This window comes from Ostrinia nubilalis, chromosome 17, assembly GCF_963855985.1.
Source record: "Ostrinia nubilalis chromosome 17, ilOstNubi1.1, whole genome shotgun sequence".
Taxonomy (NCBI): Eukaryota; Metazoa; Arthropoda; class Insecta; order Lepidoptera; family Crambidae; genus Ostrinia; species Ostrinia nubilalis.
Window position 1 is genome coordinate 11,412,998 of NC_087104.1, and position 19,827 is coordinate 11,432,824.

Here is a 19,827-nt window from a genome sequence, read left to right on the forward strand (position 1 = left end):
TGTCACGCCGCACCCCTTTTGTGACAAAATAGTACGCGCACTGAGGTGTACGTAGCGTGTAACATCTACAACGAGCAGCCGGAGTTCCCTATCGAGGTGAGTGGTTAAGAAGACGCTGACGTCACGCCGCATCTAATACGGGCGCTGACGTCACGCCAAATTATAGACACTGTCACGCCGCACCCCTTTTGTGACAAAATAGTACGCGCACTGAGTTGTACGCAGCGTGTAACATCTACAATGAGCAGCCGGAGTTCCCTATCGAGGTAGTGGTTAAGAAGACGCTGACGTCACGCCGCATCTAATACGGGCGCTGACGTCACGCCAAATTATAGACACTGTCACGCCGCACCCCTTTTGTGACAAAATAGTACGCGCGCTGAGTTGTACGCAGCGTGTAACATCTACAATAAGCAGTCGGAGTTCCCGATCGAGATGAGAGATTATGGCGGAAGGTGTTGACGTCACGCCGTACCTAATATGGGCGCTGACGTCACGCTGCACCTTTGTGGTATAATAGCACGTGCTGAGATGCAAGACGTGCTTCAAAACAGCCGCCTCTCTGACGAAGAGTACTCCGCTCATGAGGGGCTGGTCTCAGTAGGAAGCGTGTACATACATACACATCTATAACGAGCAGCCATCTTTTGTAGGCGATTGTTGATAAGAGAATCAATCGCTCGGTTCGTTTACTCCGCTCCTCTCGGAACACAAGTTTGTAAAATTCTAATACCTCCCATGGGATAAATTTCCTCACTTAATCACGTTGATATCTTTTATAGTTTATTTGTTGAATTTTTCTTTCTTTTTAAACGAGTCGTCCTTCCTATACTCCAGTAATGAAGAAATTAAAACTTTTGCTTTCCGCATACTTCACAAACGACCATGAGTATTAATAAATAAGCTAAAATGTGTCTTCTTGTCACCAGAATCCTCAACAGTTCATCCTGGAACTGCTGAAGTTCATCCAAGAACAGATACAACTGGATATGACGCCGGACCGAGTTGAACACATCACGCTGGCGCTTAGCTCCATCGCCAACGTCATCATCAAGAACCCTGGTGAGTTGTAATAAGGTTCATTTTGCTATGAATAGACGTTTATACGCAACTGCATTTTCACTAAGACATCATGTGGTTGTTTTTTGAAGTGTTGTTTGTATTAATCATCATCATCAGTAGCCTAATTCACGTATTTTGACAGTCAAGACCTTGCTGACGTTCAGTTCAGAAGTCATCCCATTGAAAAACAGCTCTAAATCCGTATTCACAAGGTTCATTTTGATAGAACTATTACTCGATAGGATCGCAACTCAGTGTTTTGTTGTCGTTGAAGTTTTGTTACGTGAATAAGGCTAAAGCCTGGTCCGTGAGCACGTAGAATCCCGTCCAATGACCCCAAGCTACCCATCCTTATCGCTCGCGCGTAATTATATTGCTGTCGCGACTGTGCGACGCGCGCCCGCAGTGAGTGTGCGAGCGCGACAGCAACATAATTACGTGCGAGCGACAAGGATGGGCAGCTTGGGGTCATTAGACGAGATTCTACGTGCTCACGGACCAGGCTTTACAGGTAATCTAGGCAACGATAGAGGGACGGAGAATTTGGTCTACGCATGTGTAGGCGAACAGTATAGAGTAGGACCCACCACGTGACTCTTATTTGTGGATACCGCTAGGGGTGACTAAGGGAAAAATATACCAACATCAGGTCACCTCAACCCGTCTTGGCCAGACGGGCGCGGGGAGGAAATATTAAGCTATGTTAAAACAAATTATCTTTAACACTACCTATCATTTTACAGTAGGCGCGCGAGTTCATGTCCATCCTGAGGAATGCGGTAGTGCTGTTACCTAACTAATTATGCTAATGTCGATATCGATAATTATTACCAATAAAGTAGGTCAACCTTATCTATTGCATATTTTTTGCAACTCATAAGTAAGTAAGTATAAGTAAGTAAGTAAGGCCCCGATGGACACGAAGTCGCGCGCCTACTGTACGTCCATTATCATTTATCTTACTTGACATGACGCCGCATTGACATTTGAATTTGAATTTAACTTACCTTTTTACAGGTGTTGAGATCCAATGCATCGGGCAATTCGGTCTAATTTTCGGGCTACTCTCCGCCCGATCGCAACCGCGCCTCCAAAACGCTGCGTTACAAGCGGTCAGAGCCACCGCGGGCAGCCGGGAGTGCGTGGAAGACGTGGCCGCTAGTGGCGTTCTGGGCCACCTGGTGGCTTTGTTACCGGTGGCTGGGCTGGCGAGAGTGGCCATACCGGGAGCTCCCGATGTACTAGATGTGTTAGCGGCGTTGTCTGCGTTGCTAGCCAACACTACGCTGGTTAAAGAGGCTTTAGCTAAAGGTAAATTTTGATTGAAGTGAGGTTATTATCTCTCTCTTTCTAGCAGTTCGAGAAACTAAGGCTGGGTTGCACCATCTTACTTTAACATTAAGTAACGTCAAAAATCTGTCAAACTCCATACAAAATGAACCGGTTATCGTTATAGTTACGGTTAAAGTTAGGTGGTGCAACTCAGCCTAAGAATGTGTGAGCGTTAACCAGCTAATTTTGCCAGAAGTAAAACTGAGTGGCGCACGCTGCATCCGCGCAAGCATAGGCAGTTAATATCATGAGTAGCTTCCCTTTCCTTTCTCTATAGAAAGATTTAGTACAACCAGGCCTGTTCATCTCCGCGAGTTTACATCGAAAACAAAACACGCACGATGGCCCACCTACAGGATACGATTCGACAAGGCCTCACATACGAGCGAACATTGACTCACGCACGCGTATTCTTGTGTATGATGGAAGAAAATGTTGTACTAAATACTGTGCAGTATTTAACTGCCTAAATAATAATAAAAACACATAATGTACTTTTTTAAGTTGCCTCAAGACACTGAGAGGTAAATAAGTAGTTAATATTATTCATGATAATTCATGCTAAATCATGTATTTCCTCCGCCATTTTCCGCAGTTTGGCACCTCACGTCACATCATTTTACCGAAGTCAGCCCTATAGCTTCGGCGCAGTGCCGATCACTGACGTTTGTCAACAAAATGGTGCTTGACTTTTGAGACAGACTAAATTATACCATATTGTTAATGACATTGAGCATACATTTTTTTAAATAATTGCGCGAAGTAAAACGTCTGTACGTAGTACTTATTATTATTCTGTGGTACAACTTTAAACTATTATCAGAGTAAATACAAATGAGTAAGTTATCTTCATAGAGTTGCGCCAAATTTTGTCAGTGTGTAAGTGCGCACCGCATACGTATTGGCACGCTCACATACAAACCGCGCTCGGTGCGTTTCTATGAAGATAACCTTCTTCTTCTTCTTCTTTTCAGCCAAATGACGTCCACTGCTGGACAAAGGCCTCCCCCATGAAGATAACCTACTCATTTGTATTTACTCTGCTATTATATTGCATTTTTACTATAAAATTATCACTGTCACGGGATTTTTGCAACAAAAACACTTATAACGGTAAGCAGATAACGGTAAACCCTACCGACGTTTCAACTCGGTGGCACGAGTCATGGTCGCGGGCAGACTGAAGAGATGCGGCGTCATTTGCAATGAATTTTATGTTATAAAAGTGTTTTTGTTGCAAAAATCCCGTGACAGTGATAATTTTTGTGTATTTTTGTACTTTACCGTATACTGTTTTATTTTGTACGTTAGCAACATACTGACGGTAGCGTTGTGTCCGCAGGTGCTGTGATATACTTATTAGATCTGTTCTGCAATAGTAAGCTGCCCGAGACGCGAGAGGCGGCCGTTGAGCTGCTCGCGCGAATGATGGCGGATAAACTGCACGGGCCTAAGGTGGGTTGTACACTGGCAAATAATAACAATAAGAAATCTTTATTCAGAATAACAATGTGGCGGACAAAACAAGAGTAGAAAATCGCGACATGACTTAACCGTCATGTCGAGATTTGTCGTCATTTCAGCGGGAACCAACGCGCGATGAGAATTGCTCGCCCCTTTGGTCGAAACGGTTTGATCAGACAGATTTATAGGCAAGTTACAATCTAATGGCACGGTCTATTTAAGAAAATAGGGAATATGCAAGGTTTTTAGATAAGGAAGAACTGACGGCCGATGGGGCAGCAAGGTTCTGGAGTGGAGGCAAAATACCGGAAAACGCAGTGGAACGTCCACCCACAACACACTTCCTGCCCCGTACAACCAAACTGTGGAATGGACTGTCGTCTGCGGTGTTTCTGGACGGATACGACCTGCAAGCTTTCAAGAGGAGAGCGTATCTTCACCTTAAAGGCCGGCAACGCACCTGTAACGCCCCTGGGTCTGCGGGTATGTATGGGCGACGGTAATCACTTACCATCAGGTGATCCGTCTGCTCGTTTGCCTCCTGTCACATAAAAAAAAAACAAGGTGGACTGAAGACCTCATAAAGGTAGTAGGAAGACGCGTGATGCAGGCGTATGAAAACGTCCTGACTCGGTCTATTTAAGGAAATAGGGAATATGCAAGGTTTTTTAGAGCAGCAAGGTTCTGGAGTGGAGCCCACGTACCGGAAAACGCAGCGTGTGATTCGTGCCACACTGCTTATACTATTTTTCGATACAAACAGCTGGAGTTTTAGCGTAGGCCCTTTAAATACCAATTTATGTGATAATTACTTTATTTATTTATTTATTGAGGTATACCAACAACATTACATAAAAAGTAATTACATGAAAATCTTACATATATAGAACTTTATCAAGCAAAGTAAGTTGATGTTATGACATAATAAGCCGTATACAGGGTGGAATTTTGTAATGCAAACTGAAGGGAAAGTGCTCTTAATACTGTAGATAGAAAATTTTACTCAAAGAAAACATTCCTTTATTTTTTATTTGAGTAAAATTTTCTATCTACAGTATTAAGGGTACTTTCCCTCCAGGTGGCATTACAAAATTCCACCCTGTATAATCGGTTAAAAATTGTTCACAGGTCCGCCTAACGATATCCCGCTATGTCCCTGGAGTGTTCGCCGAGGCGATGCGGGAAGGCGGCGCAGCGAGTGCTGTGCACATGTTCGATGCTCAGCACGAGCACCCCGAGCTCGTATGGAGCGAGGACACGAGAGCCGCGGTCGCGCGCACGCTCTCTGGACTTAGAGACAGGTAAACAGGACTATTCCCATCTCTCGTTCCCACCACTGCAACTCCTGTGTAGAATAAGCTGTAGAGCTTGGTCGCCAAAGAGTCAAGGTCAAGTTTGTCTCGAGGGAAAGTTAAACTGTCATTGGACCCGCAACGAAATCAATCAGAAGAACATAGAAGTTCGAAGTTGAGGTTCGACTTCCCTCCGTTGCAAAGCGTATGACAGGTGACAAACAAAGGTTTAGTAATCTTTATGAAAAGATATGCATCACGGACAATAAACATCAATTAAGGGTGCCTATCTTATGAACTATTAGAGACAGGTATGTATAAAGATAAGATCTTCTTCTTGTCGTGTCGACAACAAACCTACACAGCGTCAGCCCAAAACTCCGCCACAAGAGTGGCTACTAAAGATAGGATAAATAGTTTATTCAATATAGGCCCGTTCCAGGGCACTTATACGCTACCCAAATCCACTTCGAGACAACATGTTAGCTGGTGCTGAGAAAGAGGCCCTAAGATTAAAATTCTCAGAAAATACAGAAGCAGGCAGTGCATTCCAGTCCCTAGCTGGACGCATTATAAAAGAGTTAGCGAAACGCTTAGTGCGAGCTGGTGGAATATCTTACATAAATAGTAAACGATATCCCGCTACGTGCCCGGAGTGTTTGCCGAGGCCATGCGGGAAGGCGGCGCAGCGAGTGCTGTGCACATGTTCGATGCTCAGCACGAGCACCCCGAGCTTGTATGGAGCGAGGACACGAGGGCCGCGGTCGCGCGCACCCTCTCTGGACTTAGAGACAGGTATGTATAAGTGACTTCATAAGTCCATGTCATCTGTGATCTATTCTTTTCCGAAAAAACTCATAATACTCATTTATTTATGCAATTAGGCTTTTTTAAAAGCACTTTTACACGTCCCAGTATTAACCCTACTGCTGCTTCAGCACAATAAATGGGCCAGTGCTGAGAAGAAGCAGTGCAAGAAACTCAGTCACTATTGTCAGCCTCTTAAGGATGGTCAACTCCATTTCCATTCTACCACTCCGTAATCATAAGTTGTTATACCAATTTTCGAACCATATTCGACCCGACCGAACGTGTCAGGAGAGTTAGGCCTGTTTTTCTATAGTGACCGACAGGTCCTGATGACCTGATGACAATCAGGGGTAGCCAGAGCAGATGGTTTTGGTAAATGTTGGCTTTTTTATGCTAGCAATTCAGCTGCTATTCGACGATTAAAAACTATCAAAAACGCACTTGATAAGTCTCTTAGCTTCTCTTATAGTCTCTTCGAGTGAACTACAGTTTATTTAATTGCGTCTACAGGCACCAGTCCAGCCAAGTCCGCGACGCCAACTCAATATTCGAGGACCGCGAAACCCTCGAACGGACCTCCGCCGGTGACGAGGCGTGGGCGCCGGCCGGCGAGGTGGTGGTGGGCGGCGTGTACCTCAAGCTGTTCCTGCAGCACCCGCACTGGAACCTGCGCAGCCCCAAGAAGTTCCTGCAGGAGCTGCTGACTGAAACACTTAATGCGCTGTCCAAGGACACCACCGAGGTACGAAGGAAATAACAATAGCTTGTTCTATCCCAAGCCAAGCCAACCTGCGCAGCCCCAAGAAGTTCCTGCAGGAACTGCTGACTGAAACACTCAACGCGCTGTCCAAGGACACCACCGAGGTAGGAAGGCTACGCTCTCTTCTTGAAAGTACATTACAGTTTCTTTATTTCAACAAAAAACAGGTATCAATGCAGCCGAATCCGCGATGCCACCAGTATTCCGCCTGGTTCATACACAGCAATAGTCGCGTGGTTGTTGAGCAGTTCTCGTTCATTTACATCATACCGCGCACGGCTCTCGCCTCAGTGCCGCCAATAAGAACGGCCCAGAAACTGGGAGATTACCGCGCGTGACTGAATTAGAACTTCGAGAGGTTTGACGCAGATCTTCCCATTTGCATTTCATCAGGAATTCAAATATGGTCATTCATTTAACATTTTCATTCAACTTACAAGTTGAATTATTTCAAAAATGGCAGGCTTTAACTTTTATCTGAGCATGACCATTTTGCGAATGTCTCCGTCAAACTGACTTCGAGGACCGCGAGACACTCGAGCGGAGCTCCGCCGGCGACGAGGCGTGGGCGCCGGCCGGCGAGGTGGTGGTGGGCGGCGTGTACCTCAAGCTGTTCCTGCAGCACCCGCACTGGAACCTGCGCAGCCCCAAGAAGTTCCTGCAGGAGCTGCTGACTGAAACACTCAATGCGCTGTCCAAGGACACCACCGAGGTAGGAGGGAAATGACAACAGTTCGTTCAAGCCAAGCCGCGAAGCCAACATAATATTGAACCTGCGCAGCCCCAAGTTTCTGCAGGAACTGCTCACCGAGACGCTCAATGCGCTGTCCAAGGACACCGCCGAGGTAGGAAGGCTACGCTCTCTTCTTGAAAGTACATTACAGTTTCTTTATTTCAACAAAAACAGGAATCAATGCAGCCGAATCCGCGACGCCACATGTATTCCACCTGGTTCATACACAGCAATAGTCGCGTGATTGTTGAGCAGTTCTCGTTCATTTACATCATACCGCGCACGGCTCTCGCCTCAGTGCCGCCAATAAGAACGGCCCAGAAACCGCGTGGTTATCACGCGTGACTGAATTAGGACTTCGAGGGGTTTGACGCAGACCTTCCCATTTGCATTTCGTCACGAATTCAAATATGGTCATTCATTTAACATTTTCAAATTACAAGTTGAATTATTTAAAAAATGGCAGGCTTTGAGTTTTATCTGAGTGTGACCATTTTGCGAATGTCTTCGTCAAACTGACTTCGAGGACCGCGAGACACTCGAGCGGAGCTCCGCCGGCGACGAGGCGTGGGCGCCGGCCGGCGAGGTGGTGGTGGGCGGCGTGTACCTCAAGCTGTTCCTGCAGCACCCGCACTGGAACCTGCGCAGCCCCAAGAAGTTCCTGCAGGAGCTGCTGACTGAAACACTCAACGCGCTGTCCAAGGACACCACCGAGGTGCGAAGGAAATAACAGTTTGTTCGATCCCAAGCCAAGCCGCGAGGCCAACATAGTATGGAACCTGCGCAGCCCCAAGACGCTCAATGCGCTGTCTAAGGATACCACTGAGGTAGGAAGGAAATAACTAGTTTCATTAATCCAACAAAAAACAGATACCAATCCAGCCAAGTTCGCGACACCACCAGTATTCCGCCTAGTTCAGACTTCAGATATAGCAATAGTGGTGTGGTTGTTGAGCAGTTCTCGAACATTTGCATCCACCGCACGGTTCCCGCTTTAATGTCTCGCCAATAAGAACGACCCAGAAACCGCGAGATTATCGCGCGTGACTGAATTAGGACTTCGAGGGGTTTGACGCTGACCTTCCCATTTGCATTATTCGAATATGGTCATTCATTTAACATTTTCAAATTACAAGTTGAATTATTTCAAAAATGGCAGGCTTTAACTTTTATCTGAGTGTGACCATTTTGCGAATGTCTTCGTCAAACTGACTTCGAGGACCGCGAGACACTCGAGCGGAGCTCCGCCGGCGACGAGGCGTGGGCGCCGGCCGGCGAGGTGGTGGTGGGCGGCGTGTACCTCAAGCTGTTCCTGCAGCACCCGCACTGGAACCTGCGCAGCCCCAAGAAGTTCCTGCAGGAGCTGCTGACTGAAACACTCAACGCGCTGTCCAAGGACACCACCGAGGTAGGAGGGAAATAACAATAGCTTGTTCTATCCCAAGCCAAGCCAACCTGCGCAGCCTCAAGAAGGTCCTGCAGGACCTGCTGACTGAAACACTCAATGCGCTGTCCAAGGACACCACCGAGGTACGAAGGCTACGCTCTCTTCTTGAAAGTACATTACAGTTTCTTTATTTCAACAAAAAACAGGCATCAATGCAGCCGAATCCGCGACGCCACCAGTATTCCACCTGGTTTATACACAGCAATAGTCGCGTGATTGTTGAGCAGTTCTCGTACATTTACATCATTCTGTAGGTAACCGCACGGTTCCCGCCTCAGTGCCTCGCTAATAAGAACGACCCAGAAACCGCAAGGTAATCGCGCGTGACTGAATTAGGACTTCGAAGACGCAGACCTTCCCATTTGCATTTCGTCACGAACTCACGAATTCAAATATAGTCATTCATTTAACATTTTCAACTTACAAGTTGAATTATTAAAAAAATGGCAGGCTTTAACTTTTATCTGAGCGTGACCATTTTGCGAATGTCTTCGTCAAACTGACTTCGAGGACCGCGAGACACTCGAGCGGAGCTCCGCCGGCGACGAGGCGTGGGCGCCGGCCGGCGAGGTGGTGGTGGGCGGCGTGTACCTCAAGCTGTTCCTGCAGCACCCGCACTGGAACCTGCGCAGCCCCAAGAAGTTCCTGCAGGAGCTGCTGACTGAAACACTCAATGCGCTGTCCAAGGACACGACTGAGGTAGGAGGGAAATAACAACAGTTTGTTCGATCCCAAGCCAAGCCGCGAGGCCAATATAGTATGGAACCTGTGCACTACTGTGAAGCCCGAAGTTTCTGCAGGAACTGCTGACTGAAACACTCAATGCGCTGTCCAAGGACACGACCGAGGTATGAAGGGAATAACAACAGCTTGTTCGATCCCAAGCCAAGCTGCGAGGCTAACATAGCATGGAACCTGCGCAGCCCCAAGTTTCTGCAGGAACTGCTCACCGAGACGCTCAATGCGCTGTTTAAGGACACCACAGAGGTAGGAAGGAAATAACAATAGCTTGTTCCATCCCAAGCCAAGCTGCGAGGCCAATATAATATGGAACTTGCGCTGCCCCAAGTTCCTGCAGGAACTGCTGACTGAAACACTCAACGCGCTGTCCAAGGACACCACCGAGGTATGGACAGATGCCATGATTGTGGGCAATGGCTTAAAGCAGTGTTCCGCAAAATGTTTGTGTTCAAGGTACCTACATCTAGGAAAACTAAATTTTTTGGAGGTAGGTACCACACATGAAAAATATTTTTTAAGTATTTACCTTATTTTTCCGAGGTGCACCATCTAATGACCACGGTACACCAGTGTGCGATTTCTTGGAGACATTTTTTGAATTCTATTCTGTACCTAATTAATTTCGTTCTATTAAAAGCCCAAAAATAGATTACGAGATTCGATATGGACTTGAACTTCTGCCTAGAGGCAGACTTCTACTTTCTACCTGCAGGCGTAGTTCAAAACCACGTTCCTCAACGACGACGATAACGTTGGGCTATTGTCATCTCAGGTTTCGAGATTGGATAAAAATTGAACTTCTATCCTCAGGGAAGCCGCGGCGAGGCTTAATTCGAGCCTCAACGACGATGATACCGTTGGGCTATTATTATCTTAGGTTTCGAGATTGGATAGTAATTGAACGCGGGAAGAGTCTGGATGCGGGCAGCGCAAGACCGGTCGTTATGGATAGTAGAAATTCAACGCTTGGTGTAGTGGTTCAGAACGGACTACTATGCCGAGAGGTCCCGGGTTCGATTCCCGGCCGAGCAGAAATTGAAATGATGAATTTGATTTTTCTGTGACGGGTCTGGGTGTTACTATGTATAATATGTACGTATTTACAAAAAAAAAGTATTTAAGTATGTTTATATCCGTTGTCTAGTGCCCATAGTACAAGATTTGCTTAGTTTGGGACTAGAAGCGCAGTGTAAAATGTCTAAGGATATTTATGGAAATCCTTGGGGGATGCCTTTTTCCACCAGTGGACGTCATTTGGCTAAAACGAACGAACGATTAATGAGGGCTATCGTTTTAGCGCTCACCAGTTAGCGCCACTGTAGAGTAAGGTCCTGTCACTTGCTAGTAGCGAAGACAGTGGCGCCAACTTGTGAGCGCTAAAGTGGTAGGAGGACTATCGCGTTTGCACTCATCAAGATGGCGCCACTGTAGAGTAAGGTCCTGTCAATCGCAAGGGGTGCCAACTGTTAAGTATAAAAACGATAGCCCTCATTGAACTTCTATCCCCAGGGAAGTCGCGGCGCGGTGTGCGCAGCGGCATTAGCGGCGTTGGTGCGTGCCCGACCGCACCTGGGCGGCGCGTGCGCGTCGTACGGCGAGCTGCCGCGGTTAGCACGCCTGCTGCCCGCCTGCCCCGAGCACGCCGTGCCCGTGCTGCACGCGCTCGTGCAAGCGCAGGTTTGTGCCACGTGTATAAATAAAGCTAAAGCCCGGTCCGTGAGCACGTAGAATTTTGTCCAATGACCCCTAGCTATCCATCCTTATCGCTCGCGCGTAATTATGTTGCTATCGCGCTCGCACACTCACTGCGGGTGCCAGTCGCAAAGTCGCGACTTTGTATAATTATAATTTTCGCTATAATTACGCGCGAGCGATAAGGATGGGTAGCTAGGGGTCATTGGACAAAATTCTACGTGCTCACGGACCAGACTTTATACAGGGTGGAATTTTGTAATGCCACCTGGAGGGAAAGTTCTCTTAATAATTAGTTGTAGGTAGAAGATTTTACTCAAAGGAAACATTCCTTTATTTTTGAAAAGAAATAGAACTGCATTCAAAGATTTCCAAAGCGAAAGGTCACTGACGGACTCACTCACTCATCACAACATCTCTGAAACTACACGTGCTAGGGCTCCCGAATTTTGCATGGGGGTTCTTTTTAGAACGTTGATGCTCACTTAGACGGGATTTTGCAAAATTCAACCCCTAAGTGGGTAAAACGGGATCCACGCGTACGCAGTCAGGGGCGGCCACTAGTAAATAAATAAACATAGGTGCTGCGTCATGCTCCGTGTGTGACTGGATAAGCCTTCATTCGTCAAACGTCTGACATAGCATACCGATGTCGTAAGCCAGGAACTCACGGAGCGATGAAGTGGCAGAATTCAGCTGCTTTATTTTTCTGTTTCTTTGGATATTATGAGATTTCAAACTTCCATTTCAATTAAAAATTACATAATGTACTCGCGGCTTGATATGTATTATTTGTATACTGTCGTCACTATTGCGATCAATCAAGGTGCCGTTGGCACACACGTCAAAAAAACTATTGCATTATTCGCACATCACAGTCGAATAAAATGACTGCCTCATTCTGAATGTATGTATTCACTGATTTTGAAAAAATGTTTTTTTTTCTACGGGTATCGCCAGGACGTGTCTTCGTTTATCAGGAACGATCATAGCAGATTATTTTAAGTATTTTCTTTTACAGGCATGCGTGGTGGCGCTTTCGTCAACTGACGTAATGGCAGGCCTAAAAGCGGCCATGAAGGCGTGTCCCGAGGTGGTGGGCGTGGCGTGCGAGGCGCTCGCGACCATCTTCAACAGCAGCTGCAACACCGACCGCCTCGTTAATCAGGTTAGTTATGCGAAGATCTCGAACAAGAAGTCTTGGGAGGGAAGGTATAAGTTGTTGCAATTCACAAAGGCGAGTGAATTCGTTTTTCAAAAGTTTTGACAGACATTACACTATCGTTATGTCCATGTACACGTACGCACACAAGTAAAGCTCACTCGCGTTCGTCAGTTGCAAAAACTATACAGGATACGGCGTAGTGAGCACCTAAGATTGTGTGTTGTTACTCACGCGTTTCGAATCATGCGATCGTGAGGTACTTGAGGTTTATACATTCTATCCACGCGACCGCAAGCATCATTAGCAGCGACTCAACCGTTCAGTGAATGAGTTGACAAGTGAAACACCGCTGCTTCGTTCTATAGAGACCAAATCCCACCGGCGTCAACATTGGACTGCCGAGAGTCGGTAGCTAAATCTCTGTCAACCGTTTTTTTTCTTTAGTAATTGTAAAAGAAAGAAATCTCCACATTAATCATTGAACTGTTTATATTTATAGGCGATAGAAACGGACCTGATCACCGAACTACTCTCACTCCTGGAGACGCGTCTCGACGGCCAAACAGCGGCGCAGCTAGTTAGCGCGTTAAAAGCCATGGCGCGCTGTCCCACGCATGCTGAGCGAGTACGAGCGCTGTTAGCTCGCAGTCGTGTGTGGGAGCAGTACTCGCAGCAGCGACACGACCTGTTTATTGCCGCCACGCCGCAACACCACTCCATTGCTGGTTAGTATAGGGCCTTACAGCGCTCTGAAAGGGGCCGACAAATGCTCTAAAGGGGGCCTTCATGCCCTAAAAAGGACCATCTTCAATAGTAGCTGCTACACCGATCGCCTCGTCAACGAAGTGAGTCTCGAAGAACTCTTAGGTAGTTCACTACGCCGTATTAAGATGTAGTGAGTTACCTAAGCCGCGTAAGCGCGCCGAGCGCGTGCGAGCGCTGTTAGCTCGCAGTCGTGTGTGGGAGCAGTACTCGCAGCAGCGACACGATCTCTTCATAGCTGCCACGCCGCAACACCACTCGATTGCTGGTAAGTGTTCTTTGATAAAGGCCTACAAGTGCTCTGAGAAGTGCTGACAAATGCTGAAGGGCCGACATGTGCTCTGATAAGGGCCTACAAGTGCTCTGAAAAGGGCTTACAAACAAGTGCCCTAAAAAGGACCATCTTCAATAGTAGCTGCGACACCGACTACCTCGTCAATCAGGTGAGTCTCGAAGAACTCTTGGGAAGGGCTTAGGTAGCTTACTACGCCGTACTAAGATGTAGTGAGCTACCTAAGCCACGTTAGCGCGCTGAAAGCCATGGCGCGCTGCCCCACGCATGCTGAGCGCGTGCGAGCTCTATTGGCTCGCAGTCGTGTGCTGGAGCAGTACTCGCAGCAGCGACACGATCTCTTCATAGCTGCCACGCCGCAACACCACTCCATTGCTGGTAAGTGTTCATTGATAAAGGGCTGCAAGTGCTCTGAGAAGTACTGACAAGTGCTCTTAGAAGAGCCTACAAGTGCTCTGAAAAGGGCTTACAAGTGCCCTAAAAAGGATCATCTGTAATAGTAGCTGCGACACCGATCGCCTCGTCAACCAGGTGAGTCTCGAAGAACTCTTGGGAAGGGCTTAGGTAGCTCAGTACGCCGTACTAAGATATTAGTGAGTTACCTAAGCCACGTTAGCGCTCTGAAAGCCATGGCGCGCTGTCCCACGCATGCTGAGCGCGTGCGAGCTCTATTGGCTCGCAGTCGTGTGTGGGAGCAGTACTCGCAGCAGCGACACGATCTCTTCATAGCTGCCACGCCGCAGCACCACTCCATAGCTGGTTAGTAAAGGGCCTTACAGAGCTCTGAGAAGGGCCCACAAGTGCTCTGAAAAGGGCTTACAAGTGTCCTAAAAAGGGCCATCTTCAATAGTAGCTGCTACACCGATCGCCTCGTCAACGAAGTGAGTCTCGAAGAACTCTTAGGTAGTTCACTACGCCGTATTAAGATGTAGTGAGTTACCTAAGCCGCGTAAGCGCGCCGAGCGCGTGCGAGCGCTGTTAGCTCGCAGTCGTGTGTGGGAGCAGTACTCGCAGCAACGACACGATCTCTTCATAGCTGCCACGCCGCAACACCACTCGATTGCTGGTAAGTGTTCTTTGATAAAGGCCTACAATTGCTCTGAGAAGTGCTGACAAATGCTGAAGGGCCGACATGTGCTCTGATAAGGGCCTACAAGTGCTCTGAAAAGGGCTTACAAGTGCCCTAAAAAGGACCATCTTCAATAGTAGCTGCGACACCGATCGCCTCGTCAACCAGGTGAGTTAAGAACTCTTGGGAAGGGCTTAGGTAGCTCACTACGCCGTACTAAGATGTAGTGAGCTACCTAAGCCACGTTAGCGCGCCGAGCGCGTGCGAGCGCTATTAGCTCGCAGTCGTGTGTGGGAGCAGTACTCGCAGCAGCGACACGATCTCTTCATAGCAGCCACGCCGCAACACCACTCGATTGCTGGTAAGTTCGCCTTTTTAAGGCGAGAATGAATAGGCGCTTACAGGGCAGATATGTACCATCTTAGACTGTATCTCACTTAACACCAAGTGAGATTGTTATCCATAAAAAAGAGTTAATTGATAAACGCCTACAAGTGCTCTGAGAAGTGCTGACAAGTGCTCTGAAAAAGGCCTACAAATGCTCTAAAAAGGGCCTACAAGCTACAAGTGCCCTGAAATGGGTTTATCAGTGCTGTGAAAAAGAGCCTACCAGTGCCCTGAAAAGAGCCCTACAATTGCTCTAAAAAAGGTCTACACCTCTGCTCTGAAAACAGCCTTAATATAAATAAAGAACTTGATTTTGAATAATGTTCTCTTTAAAAATATAAATAGACAGTCGGAAGCAAATACAACTGTTCGTTTCATATTGCTGGACAAAGGCCTCTTCCAAGGATTTCTTCAACGACCGGTCCTGCGCCATTCAACTGTATTTATTAATTAATTAATTTGTTCTAGTATTCTTCTAGAATTAGAATGAAGTAGGTAATATAATAGTATAATTAGAAAGAAATAACCGCCTCTGTGGTCTAGTGGTTAGACCACCTGCTTCAGACCCAGAGGTCCCGGGTTCGATTCCCAGTGGGGGCAGAATTTTCTGTTCGGTTTGGTTGGTGGTAGGGCTTGTTCCAAGTCCGCCTGGCTAGCTACCACCATCTTACCTAAGTCTGTCGCCATAACAACAATGTTAACAGCATTGTTGTGTTCCGGCAGTTAGAGCTAGAGGTAAGATAGCCAGTTCCTCTGTGGTTGAGGAATCCGGGTGAAGCTCGCTTCCACCTTCGGCCTGATCATCACTTACCATCAGGTGAGATACAGGCCAAGAGCTTCCTCGTTGTGGATAAAAAAAAACTATCAATAATGTTAATATATTTAAAAGAGGATTGAGGGCTTACCTGCTGGATAATAGTTTTTTTAGTGTGGAGGATTTTTGTAATATGGTCTAACTTTAATTTGACTTATTTTATTGATTTATTGTTGTGACATTATTGAAATGAATTTGAATTTAATATGAACTAGATTGAATTTAAAAAAAAAGTGACATGGTATAAGAAAATATTTTAATCTGTTTTTTTTTAATTTGCAAGTATAATTGCTATTGACATGGTTATTTTTGACATTAGTATAGATTCTGATTAATTGTAATTTTGCATGCTTATTTATTATGTTTATATTATTATTGTACCTATTTCCAACACAATGTATATTGTTTTTAAATGGAATAAACTTATGACTTATGACTTATCAATGGAATACCCAATTCCCGTATGATTGCAGGCGCGCCGCACACCGCCGGCTACCTGACGGCGCCGCCCGCGTCGATCCCGGCGCAGCCGCCGCCCATCGACTGACGCGCCCCGCCCGAGCGGTAGAACTACAGGTGCACGCTACACTCCGGTATTTTACACTATCCTATCTATTATACAGAATGTCCAGTCGCCGAGCACGTAGAATTTCGTCCAATGACCCCGAGCTACCCATCCTTATCGCTCGCGCGTTATAACTGTCGCGACTGTGCGACGGGCGGCCGCAGTGAGTGTGCGAGCGCGACAGCATATATTATGTAAATGTCCAACTTCGTGGGTGTATAGGTAAGGTCAAATGGGCGAACTTGTATTCTCAAAATCACCTTACCTATACACTCACGAAGTTAGTCTAACCTTCCGCCAAACACCCTGTATAATGTCCGGTCGCCGAGCACGTAGAATTTCGTCCAATGACCCCGAGCTACCCATCCTTATCGCTTGCGCGTAATTATATTGCTGTCGCGCTCGCCTTTTCAAAGCGAGAGTGAATAGGCACTTACAGAGCAGATATACAGTACCATCCTAGACTGCATCTCACTTAACATCAGGTGCGATTGCGGTCAAATACCTGCCTTGTTCCGCATAAAAAACTCACGAAGATGATGATCTAAATAGATGGTTGGCCCTCGTAGTAAATTTATACTTAGACACATTTGATTTTTAGCCTTATCTTATTGCTCATGTAGAAATCCTCCTCCAATTTTACCACAACTTCAGATTGAGGGCACTATTAAATGTACAGAGAAAATCTAGATCTCCTGTCAAATAAATAAAAGATTATGGTTTGGAGTTGCCATTCCCTAAAACTGCAACCTACTGCGAGCTATAAGCTTCACAATCACACACTACGTAGTTTTGTGGCTTCAGACTTCAAGCATCGTCCAGCCAATAAAGTTTATTTTCTCTTCAAACAAAAAGATTAGAGCGCTCTTTTGTTTTTTTTTTTTGTAGGGATTGTGTTAAACGTGGATAGATAGTTTAAAATACCCTATTTCAAAGGCTGTACTTTGGGTGTAGACAAACCTCGATTCCTTATGAAGTTATTAATAAGAGGAGGTAGTTAGTTATTTCATGTTCAGAAATTTATTCAGGTATTCCTGCGCATTACGTTTTTAACATACAATATTCAGCTTACAGTTAACCAAATTGTTAAATATAATTAAGTTCTAAAGTAGCTTTCTTAAAAGATCAACTCCAGTTTTAATAATATGTTAAAGACATTAATTACGACTGAATTATTTAGACTGATTGAATTTTCGGTTCTTTTCTAAATTTTAAATAATAACATACCTACTATAAATTCATCACATTATACATCCTAGCTTTTAATAAATCATGATTGTTGTACCATAATTTTGGCGCCACTACCCATATAATTATTTTCATTTTTATGTGCGTATCATTCATATTATGGATAAAACATATATTTAATCCTAAAAACTCAATTATTATTCCATGTTGTTACATACTCGAACGCTTATTTTTAATTTTATAGATCGCGAACTCACAATGTGTACTTATGTAAAAATATATAAGAGATGTTAAAGTATTGGTCATTTTATGCAGGGTGTCCCAAAATTGTGTTGGAACTGTTAGAAGTCCAGAGTTAAATACATACTAGTGCCGGAAATACTCCATGTTCCAAAATTTTTAATAAAGTTTTAATTTTTAAATATTTCATCGCAACTGGTATGCATCATTCAGTTATGAGCTTGCTTTTGTTAGATGGGGTAGAATAAGGTATCACAAGAGGTATAATATCTTTAGATTTCTACAATATGATACTTGGGACATTCTGTAAAAATCAACATAACTTTAATACTAGTAATGACATCATTAATGTAATACACATTTAGTATTATCAGCCAAAGCTCGTTATGTATGATTGTTCGTGTTAATCGTGTCTGTTAGCGTGTAGGCTCGGCCAGTAGACTGCCGACATCTAAAATTAAAAACCCCTCACTCAATTGGCAGGGTTAAACTGATGAAATTAAACGATTCGTCGACGTTTTAACGCAATTTATTATGTTGTTGTGTTTTAAAATCAACTGTAGGCATAGTTTTGCTCTGATCTATGTGGGTGGGCAGATATTTGATATCTATCATTTTAATCCTATTATTCTATGTAATAATACAAGTAGACTTCGCACTTTTCTATGATATAAATTCATAGACGCCAGATAAGAAACTCCTCACCAACTCAATCTTATAATATTTATGAATTAATCGGTGTTGTCATAACAAGCTTAGAAAATATGACTGAATTTGCTTTAATATACCTCAGTATCTATAAAATATCGTCTTTAGACTCCTCACCTTAAAAGTTTCATAACATCTTATACAGAATTTTCGAAATCTGTCCAGCCTCTCTCTATTTTTGTTACTCTAATGTCGTGCGTCATTTTAATTTAGAATAATCTTGGGTTCCAAATTATTTTGATTTATTTGCTAATATTTAACACTATTAAATCTTAACTCGCAATAAAACGATATTACATAATTTTGTACATAAAGTGCAGGAGAGAGTAACTCCATTATGTTTTATGTTTTAGTCTTGCCATTCCTAAATATATTTCACAGTATTAATGTGAGACTTTTTATTGCAAATTTTGCGTTGCGTTCAGTTTTAAAATTGTGTGAAATGATTTAAATGAGTAATATAGATAGTGCCATCCACACAGACGCGCCCCACCAATTTTGGTTGAGGGAAGCGCGTTATGCGGGGAGTTTGATCCGAGCATCGGTCGCGAAATTATTGTAGTGTGCGTATGGATAATTATTAGCGTGTACCGATAACACTCAAACATTAGCGGAGGCATGCAAATATAAACTATAAATAATTAGGACGATTAATGGGGCGCGTCTTCGTGGATGGCACTATCTATATGCAGTGGTTGTTGTTTAATCACTTGTCAATATCTCCTGTGCTGAGACACCGAGCACCCAGAAATTTAGTGGAAATCGATTGACAATAAAATACGGAAATTATTTGATAAAGCTTTCTATATCGTACTTGTTGGTAAGAGATATACTAACCTACAAAGTAGAGTTTCGGTGTAAAACAAACATAATGAAACATAATTTACTGGGCTACGGTTGTCTGGCACAAGTTATATCAATTTGAGCTACAACTTTAACTTGTAACTGCTTGCAAAATAATTTTGGAAAAATGATAATAAAATGATAATGAAATCAATGAAACATCCTTGAAGATTATGTATATTAATATATTCCATTATTATTGTTTTTGTTTCAATCATAAGGTATTTTTATGTAAATAAATATTTAGTGTGATACTGAAATTAAAAAACACCACTTGTTGATTTTAGCCATATCATAAAGAGTAAGCAGGTATAGTTAAGATGAGTTTATGCTATGGAGTCTTGTTTTGCTCATTGAGTACGTCCTGTGTCGTTGGAATAGCTTGTAAGGGCACGAGTATGGTCTTGAATTTGTGTGTTCTTGGCTTTAATCATATTGTCGGCATGAATCATGTTACTTTA

The 19,827-nt window shown here is 44.6% G+C and overlaps 1 protein-coding gene across 1 annotated transcript in view; it reads left to right on the top strand.

Moving 5' to 3' along the window:
• LOC135080261 (dnaJ homolog subfamily C member 13) overlaps nt 1–16,565 on the top strand; it is a 45,324-nt gene extending 28,759 nt beyond the window's left edge. The window contains exons 33-45 of the mRNA XM_063974947.1: nt 930–1,062; nt 2,080–2,373; nt 3,737–3,849; nt 4,987–5,159; nt 6,471–6,702; nt 6,765–6,824; nt 7,244–7,432; nt 7,980–8,168; nt 8,652–8,861; nt 11,151–11,318; nt 12,355–12,501; nt 12,998–13,223; nt 16,296–16,565. Coding sequence (XP_063831017.1) covers nt 930–1,062; nt 2,080–2,373; nt 3,737–3,849; nt 4,987–5,159; nt 6,471–6,702; nt 6,765–6,824; nt 7,244–7,432; nt 7,980–8,168; nt 8,652–8,861; nt 11,151–11,318; nt 12,355–12,501; nt 12,998–13,223; nt 16,296–16,369 — 2,208 coding nt within the window. The 3' untranslated portion in view covers nt 16,370–16,565. The remainder of the gene's footprint in view (nt 1–929; nt 1,063–2,079; nt 2,374–3,736; nt 3,850–4,986; nt 5,160–6,470; nt 6,703–6,764; nt 6,825–7,243; nt 7,433–7,979; nt 8,169–8,651; nt 8,862–11,150; nt 11,319–12,354; nt 12,502–12,997; nt 13,224–16,295) is intronic.
• Nucleotides 16,566–19,827: the final 3,262 nt, after the last annotated feature.